The sequence below is a fragment of the Sciurus vulgaris genome (genome assembly GCF_902686455.1).
Source record: "Sciurus vulgaris genome assembly, chromosome: 8".
Taxonomy (NCBI): Eukaryota; Metazoa; Chordata; class Mammalia; order Rodentia; family Sciuridae; genus Sciurus; species Sciurus vulgaris.
This window is the reverse complement of record NC_136468.1, coordinates 118,818,524-118,827,232: the sequence shown is the minus strand read 5'-3', so window position 1 is coordinate 118,827,232 and position 8,709 is coordinate 118,818,524. Positions and strand designations below refer to the sequence as shown.

The following is an 8,709-nucleotide window of genomic DNA, read 5'->3' as shown; positions in this document are numbered from 1 at the left end:
AAGAGAGGAGAGGAGAGGAGAAGAGAGGAAAGGAGAGGAGAGGAGAGGAGAGGAGAGGAGAAGAGAAGAGAAGAGAAAAGAGAAGAGAAGAGGGAAAAAGAGATAGAAAAAGAAAGGGGAAGGGGAAAGGATGACTAGCGAGGGAAGGGGAAGGGGATGGGAAGGGAGGGAGATGGATATCAAGTCCCAAATCCTGGAACCAGTAAATAATACTTTATTTGCAAAAAGGGTCTTTGAGGATGTGATTATATTAAAAATTTGAGGGGGATTTAGATCGTCCTGGATTATCTAGGTGGGTTCTACAATCCATCACAACTGACCTTATAAAGGAGAGGCAGAGAGACAAAGGAGGGGATGTGAAGACTGAGGCAGATTATGTAACTCATTCACATGAAGTACCTAGAATACCTCATAAAGACAGAAAACAGAATGGTGGTTTTCAGGGTCTGGGAGAGGGGAAATGGGGAGTAATTGTTTAATGGATACATAGCTTCATTTTGGGACTGTGAAAAAGTTGTGTAATTGGATGGTGGTGAAGGTTGCCCAACAATGTGAATGTATTTAATGCTTCCAATCTGCACACTTAAAAATGGTTATGAGGTAAATTTTATGCTATGGCTATTTTAATACACACACACACACTACACCTGTGAATTGGAGCAATGTGACACAGTAAGGAATGCCATTTCCATTAGGAGCTGGAGGAGGAAAAGAAGAATTCCTTCTAGAATCTCAGGTGTGTGGTTTCACTGCCTCCTTGATTTTTAGCTCAGTGAAGCAGCTTTTGGACTTCTGCTTTCTGTGAATGAAACAATTTCTGTCATTTCCAGCTATTGAATTTGTGGTAATGTGTTACAAGAAGTCACAGGAAAAGAATATGCTGATCAACAGCCTGCTTTCCTGGACTTCCCATACCTGAACTCAGAAGGAGGAAAAGGAAAAGGAGGAAATAAAAAATTATGTTATTTTTCTACACCCCTCACATTTGATGATGTCTCGCTGTCAGTAAACTGTTTGAAACAGTTATTACTTTCTATGCTATAGTATAGATATTCTAATGGAGGATCACAGATGTTGAGTGAGCTGTCCATGGTCTACTAGTTGGTGGCTGAGCTCAGATTCAAACTAACCATGTAAGTCCCTCCTCCACCCCACTTCCCTGAATCCACTGCCTCTGCTCTTATGCTATTGACTTTTTTGTGCCATAAAAGTTCAGTGTTTCATGGTTATTCCACTGTTGGGTGCCTTGCCCAGAAGCACAGTTTAGAATGAAAGGTATACAGTGCATACTTGAGGACTGCTAAGGAAGAGCTCCTAGGCTGTCAGGAGAGGGCAGGGACTTTGCCTGGCACAGAGCCAAGTGTAAAAGCTTTGCTAAATGCATGAATGAATTAACAAAGGAACATGGCTGAAAGGAGAGTTGCTTCATGCTGTGACTGAGAGCTAAGCTCTAAGTATTGGAGGCAACCACGCAGAAAGCCTTTACTTCCAAATTTCTTGGAAGAGGAATTCCTGCTCTTTCTGAACAGGCACTGTGCTGGACCCTGGACATAACCTTATGCAGTTTAAAGTTCTGGGGAAAATGAGATGAGCTACATGGATGTTGTCTAAATTATGATTTTCTTATTGCAACCTCAGTGGGAAGAACAAGTGCTGATGATGAGCGGGATGGGAAGCAGACCTTGGAGACAGCAAGGTGCAAAGGAACAGTCTGTTCACATTTGGGCAGTGGATGGTTATTAGTGGGGGGCTTGGAGGACCCAAGGCAGAACAAAGTCCTGGTAGGGTTTATGTGTTTCTTTCCCCTCCCTGTACTTTCTCATCAGGGCAAGGCTCTGCTCTCCCAGAGCAGCCACTTTTGGTTGCTCTGTGGCCTTCATGGACAGCCCTTGAGATTATCTTCCCAAGCAACCCTCTGAAAGATTCCCTGGCCTGACCTGGGTTGCAGGGCCAGCTCTGCCACTCCCTTACTATGTGACCTTGGGTAAGTCTTTCTGTTCCCAACCGTCTCTTTCCTGAGCCCAGGGTTGTGGCTCAGACATGTGTCTTCTAATGAGCAGCTTCACATATATTAAATACCATATTACTTATTTAATACCTAATACAATGTAAGTTCTATGTAAATAGTTGTTATAGTGTATTGTTTAGGGAATAATGGCAAAAAAAAAATTCTGTTGTAGTTTGGATGCCAAACCCTGGGATATGCTGGGCTGACTGTATTTGGTGAGACACAAAGTAAGGAAATGCTTCCTTCTTCCAGTCTCAGTTTCTTCCTCCTATATTAGGGTAACAGTGTCCTTGGGGGCCTTGGAGGTGGAACCAGGAATGTGAGTGACTGGTGACCAGGAATTATGACTGTGCATCCAGCAAATCCCATTTTCCCAGAATGTTCTCCACTAAGACCAAGAACTTGGCTGATTTCTTAGAAGAGCACTGCACCCATTTTACACATGGGAAAAAAAAAAAAAAAAAAAAAAAAAAAAAAAAAAAAAAAAAAAAAAAAAACAGGTCCATAGAGTTTCCCGGACTTGTCCAAGAACAGCAAGTGGCAGGTGATCAACAGTCTCTAGGTCCCTGGCCCCAGGCGCAGGGATCCCTCTATGGAGCCACTCCTGCTCTGTCCCAGGTGGAATCCCAAGGCAGGCCAGGCGTGGCAACCCGGTGGTTTCCCGTTGCTAGAGAACCTCGGCCTTTGTGCCACGCGGGCACCACCTCCTGGTCAGCCCCTCCCTGCTCATGGGACAGCCTTTACCTGTCCTGGACGACACCACCCCGCTAACAGCTTGGCTGACTCCTCATTCAGCACTCAAATCCGGCACAGCTCGCCGACAGCGCAGCACACCTGCATCAGCAGCAGCAGCAACAGTAGCACAGGAGCTTTGAGTCAGGGGCCCGCTGCCGCATCATCGCGGATCCCCTCCCCCGGGGCTGATAATTAACTCGGAGGTTGAATAAGAAGTGAGCAGTCGGGCGAGTAGGAGGGATTTGCGGCCACCGCCATGGACGGTAACACCTGGACCTCGGCGCCCGCAGCCACTGCTGCACCAGTAGAATCCTATGAGCGCATCCGAAATGCTGCGGACATCTCGGTCATCGTCATCTACTTTGTGGTAGTGATGGCCGTCGGGTTATGGGTATGTAGGGGTCCTGAGACGGGAGCTGAAGGGGGCGGGACCAGGGAGTGCACGGTGTCGCTGAGCTGCCAGGGGGAGGATGGGCTTGCAGGTATTGAGGGGTACAATGTGTGGCGGGCAAGCAGCATGAACAGAAATTAGAGGGGTGCCAAGGGAAGCGTCAGGAAAGCCAAGGGAGATTCCTGGGCCTGTGAGCAAAGAAGGAAGGCAGGGCATTGCTGAAATTAGGAGAGAGTGTAAAGGGCAGGAAAGGGCCAGGCTGAAGAAAGGGTCCCGTGGCAGGTGACTACTGTCCTACCTTAGTTAACCAATTTCACATGGAAAAGAAACTGTGTAGAGCCAGGAAGTCATAGACTCTGTCAGGCTTAGGTGCTTGGGGCTGTCTGTCCGGGTGGCTGAGCAGTGTCACTACTCCTGGGGAAGGTTAAACAAGAGGTCTTTGGGAGGGAATCCCAGGGGCTGGAGCTAATTAGCGATGGGGAAGTTAGGTGAAGCAGGAGGCGGAAAACCAGAGAGTGACTGGGTACAGCGGAGAGGGAAGTGCATGTGTCTCCCCTTGGGACTCTGGGGACACACCAAACCAGAGAAACTTGTTCTCTGCTTCCTGGAACTTGGAAAGTTCATTTGTGACAGACTCTGGCACACCTAACAACTAAGAGAGAAGGTGTTTTAAAAGTGTGCAAATATCCCAGTCACTTTTAAGGGTTGTCTTGGTTGGGGGTGACAGATAGTGGGAGGCTACTGTACCAGCAGGATCTGGTTGTGTTGAATTCTTTGGACTTAGAGGGAAGAGTGGGCACTAACCCTTCTATGAGCACTGAACCTTTCAGGAGTAAAAGGAAGTGTGGATTTTTAAAAAAGGAATTATGAAAGCCACACATAACAAAAAGACTCCTTAACTGTCACATGGGGTTGGTGTGATTTACTCTTCCTCGATATTCTCAGCTTTCCCCATGCAGTGGAAAATGTTCAAGTAGGAGCCAGAATACTCAAATTTTGTACTGGCTTTCACATGTTCAGAACCAAATGACCAGGTAGGATATGTTCCTGCAGCCTCAGTTTACCCAAGTATAAAATAGGTACAGTTGCATCTTATGACTTCCCAAAGATATTGTGAGGATCTGCAGAGACGAATCTGAAAACTCTTTATAGACTTTAGAATTTTTTTTATACAATTGTCATTTACCCTTCAGGGTGTCACCCTGACTGAAAATTTTGTCCTGTTAAGTAAAATGGGCAAAATGGTCAGCTGGGTAGAACATTTTTACAAAAAGTCACAAGACAGGGAAGACAGGAATGCTAATCCCCAATTTACAAAAGAGGAAGTTGAAACCCCATGTGGTTGTGATTTGCCTAAGATTTTGCAATACAAGGGCTTGTTCCTGGAACTCAGGTATCATGACTCCTGGTTTCTCAAGGTACTAGGCACCCTGTCACTGTGCTTGCCTTAAGACCTCCCACCCCTCCCCAGTTGATATACATTGGAGCCAAGATGTGAATCCATAATTTGGTAGCCATGCTATATTGCCCATTTCCCTGACAATCCCGATAATCTCAGTTCTCTAAACCAATCTCATTTTAGCCCTGCCAGTAATGCAGATGTTTACATTTTTTATGGTGTTTGCACTTTTGAAATATCTGTGAATCAGTACCACTTGTCCTTTTAAATGCTAGTTAATGAGCCTGCTGGTATTTGTCTACATTTACTCTTTCCCCATTAGCAGTGTCCCTGTACCCTGATCATTTAACATGCTGAATTTCTTCCAGTTAAGACTCCTCTTTTTGCCATTAAAGTGTTAAGATTGGCTCGACTTTGGGATAGGCATTCTGACTCACGCATAATCCCTGGGCTGCACCTATACAAGGGTCCAGGCCCATTGCACTAACACCCCTCCAACCCTATCCCTGTCACTTCCAACATTCTTCAATTGTCTCATATTCCTCCATCTGTGCCTCATTCAATCATATTTGAGCTTTGACTTATTACTTCTTTGGTATTTATTTTCATTTTTCTTTCACTACCTCTTAGTTGGCTTCTTGGGGGTCTTTATATCCTCTGAAAATGAATCTTTATCTTTGTTATGCTGGAACATTTCAACTATCCTATCAAGTCACAGGTTGTTAAAAATTATGGTCTGTGGGCTGAATCTGACCTACAACTTGCTTTTGTATGATACACAAACTAAAAAGTCTTTTCACACTTAAATTTATTTATTTAGGTTCCAGGGATTGAACCCATGGGTGCTTAACCACTGAGCCACATCCCCAGCCTTTTTATTTATTTTTAATTTTGAGACAGGTTCTCACTAAGTTGCTTACAGGCTCTCTAAGTTTCTGAGGCTGGCTTTGAACCTGTGATCCTCCTGCCTCAGCCTCTGGAGCCACTGGGATTACAGGTGTGTGCCACCACACTCACCTGCTTTTCACACTTTTAAAGTGTCATAAAAATAAAACAACACACATGAAAAATAATGGGGCAGCATGTAGCCCACAAAATATTAATTATTTGCTACCAGACTCTTTTCTCTTATAGAATAAATTTACTGACCCCTGTCTTATGTGCTGATTTGAACCAACAGCATCATTGAATGCCTAAGCTAGAATGGTGTCTGGGGAACCCTACTTTCCATTTTACAGACTAGAATCAGAGAGGGTATCTGGAAGTCAGTCAGACGAATCAATATACAACTGGGATTAGAACCTAGGTCAGATGATACCAAATTCAGTGCTTTCTCCAATATTCCTTCTTGCTTCCTCTAAGGCAATGTTCTTTTTTGGAATACCCTTTCCTTTGGTCTTTCACCCACTGCATTGCAATGACAGTATCCATGTTGTGCTGGATTCCTTTTTTTTTCTATTTATATCTTCATAAAGATGAAGTTTATTGACTTCAGCCCTCTACATTTGATGCTCACATCTCTTCTTTAAGCCGTTTGCTAAAATCATTTTGACTAGTTGTCAACAGCTTTGACTTGAATACTTCCAGCAGAAAATCTCCCCATTGCCATCTCTGAACAGCTCTGACAAGAAGGAGCTGGTACCTAGCTTCAACCTGACATTCTAGTGCTTCTCCCATTTTGTTTGTTATTCTCTTTTTTTTTTTTGGCGGTGCTGGGGATTGAACCCAGGGCCTTATGCTTGCAAGGCAAGCACTCTACCCACTGAGCTATATCCCCAGCTCCTTGTTTGTTATTCTCTATGCTCTATGCAGGGTGTATTGAATATGACTGTCCTATTTTACATATCAGAAGGTAACAAGCCACACCTGAGTCTTCTCTCCAGATCCAGCATCTCCAGTTTCTTAATCCGTTCCTCATTTAAATGGAGGTCTAAAGTTCCTTCCTCTGGCTCAATGATGTTTTTATTTCATTGAGAAAAAAACAAAAAACATTGTAATTGTTCTTCTTTTGACCTTACAGCTTGCCATTGTGAGTTCATTCTCTTCTAGTTGTAGGATAGATGGGTGAATTTAACACTATGGTTTACAAAGTGAGCCCTGGGACCTTGAAGTTTCCTTTGTGCCTATCTTGATCACGGGACAGTGCCTTTCATTGTGTAAGGCATTTATTAAATTCTATAGGGATTAAAAATTTGTAATATGGTAACACAAAGTAAAAAAAAATGTAAGGACTTTGAACAAGATAAAAGTGGAATTCTCTAGGTGTTCAGAGGATAGAGAAATTATTTTTGCTTGGGGAAGAGAAGAATTCATAGAAGAACCTTCCATGGGGAAGTGTCAGGTAAAGTTGCACAGGGAAGGTGGCATTTGAAGAGCCTTGAGGGATGGGTAGGCAGAGGTAAGAAGGGGATAAGCACACTGGTGCAGAAAGGCCTTTGGAGGTGTACCTCTCTTTACCTTTGGTCCATCCCCAATATCTTTCCTGAATTACTACAGCACCCCACTCTAAACCCTACTCTCACATTCTTCCTTTAAGCCCTTCATTTCTGAGACCACCTGGGAAATCCTGGACCCTAACTCCTGTGTTCCTAACCAGGCCTGGGAAGTACCACCTTCTTTGATTTCAGAAATGACCTTCAGAATGATCTTTTCCCAGCCCACTGCTGGAGGATGAGTTCTTGGGATTTATTTCTATTTCAACCCTAGTGACCTTCTTATGTAATTTTTAGATCTGTTGGTTCTCTTGTTATTCTCAAAAAATCCACTACAGAGTCTTCAGAGTATGTCCAAATGCAATGGAGGACCCTGCTAGGAGTCCAGAAAGCCCTGATGATGCTCTTCCTGGTACTTCCTAGCACCCAGGGATGCTCAACAAATCTGTTATTTGATTAGATGCATAAATGGCCCTGCTTCTTAAAGGACTATGTCCAGTACTTCTTTGTAGTATGAGCACCTAGCAATGTGTCATTCACTTCGGACTTGTTTGCTGAATGAATGGCAAGTTTCCAAATGCCTGAAATGTCACCATCAGAGATCAATTTCTCCAGTGATACTTTTTAGCCTCATGATCAACTATGAAAACACAAATACCTTTGGTGGCTAAGTCACGATTGGCCATTAACATCTTCAGAGAGATTAACAAGTGCCTGCTGAGAGAAAGCCAATGACAGAGAAAGAGGAAGGGGGAATAGGACTGGGAACAAGAGCAGAAACACTGCCCCATTTTGTGCTAGAGGGCTGGACTTGGGCCTGGGCCTGAGCTCAAAAAGAAATAAACTACAGTCTCAGAAACAATATTCCAAAGAAGGATTGAGGAGAGCTGGTCATCATGCATTAAACATATAGGTCACATTTCTCCTCCCAAGCCTTCATTGGCTGTCTACTGCTTATGAATACAGCCTATACTTTTTAACCTGTCATTTGTGCTGATCGTCCATTCCATCTCACCTCTCACCGTTCATATGCCTCAGTCAGGTTCAACAGCTAACACTATTAGCCATTCCTTCCCTCCCCAGGCTGGGTGCAGTTCCACACCTAGATCACTGACCTGCTCTTTCTACAGCCCGGAATCTCCCTCCTTTTTTCTTCCCTTTAATATAACTTCACTTTTCCTCTAAGATTTGCTGAAATGCTGCCTGCTCTGTGAAGTCTTTCCTCTTGTCCTCTTTTTAGAAGAAATTGCCCCTTTCCTCTGTATTTACTATTAGTCAAAATATATTGCCAAATAATGATTCCAGCAAGCTCCTCCTTACATCTTCAGAGAGGAAAAATTTGTATTGAGTTCAAATGTCTGTATTTTAATGCAATATTTAGTATCAGTGCCTTGTAATCTTACAATATTTTTTCTTCTTTTGACAATAGATTTATTGAGCTATAAGTCACATACCATATAGTACTTTTCAAAAGTATGATATTTCATTAGGTACAATGATATTCTTGTAGGGAGGACTTAAAAAGTTCCATTTTCAAAAGGGATTGGGGAGAGGAGGGAAGAAAGCTATTGGGGAACAAAACTGACCAAATTATAGTTATATTTTGTGCATGTATGTATATATTACAGTAAATCTATTATGTACAATTATAAAGCACCATTAAAAATTTAAAAAGAGTTCCATTTCCTCCTATTTAACACAAAAGATGGAGGGACTTGTTCAAAGCCATGGTGTAAGCCAATTT

At 43.2% G+C, this 8,709-nt stretch overlaps 1 protein-coding gene across 1 annotated transcript in view; it reads left to right on the top strand.

The window, feature by feature from the left end:
* The first annotated feature begins 2,765 nt into the window (after positions 1-2,765).
* Positions 2,766-8,709, top strand: part of LOC306667384 (sodium/glucose cotransporter 1) — a 74,190-nt gene continuing 68,246 nt past the window's right edge. Inside the window, exon 1 of the mRNA XM_079149922.1 lies at positions 2,766-3,134. Coding sequence (XP_079006048.1) covers positions 3,000-3,134 — 135 coding nt within the window. The 5' untranslated portion in view covers positions 2,766-2,999. The remainder of the gene's footprint in view (positions 3,135-8,709) is intronic.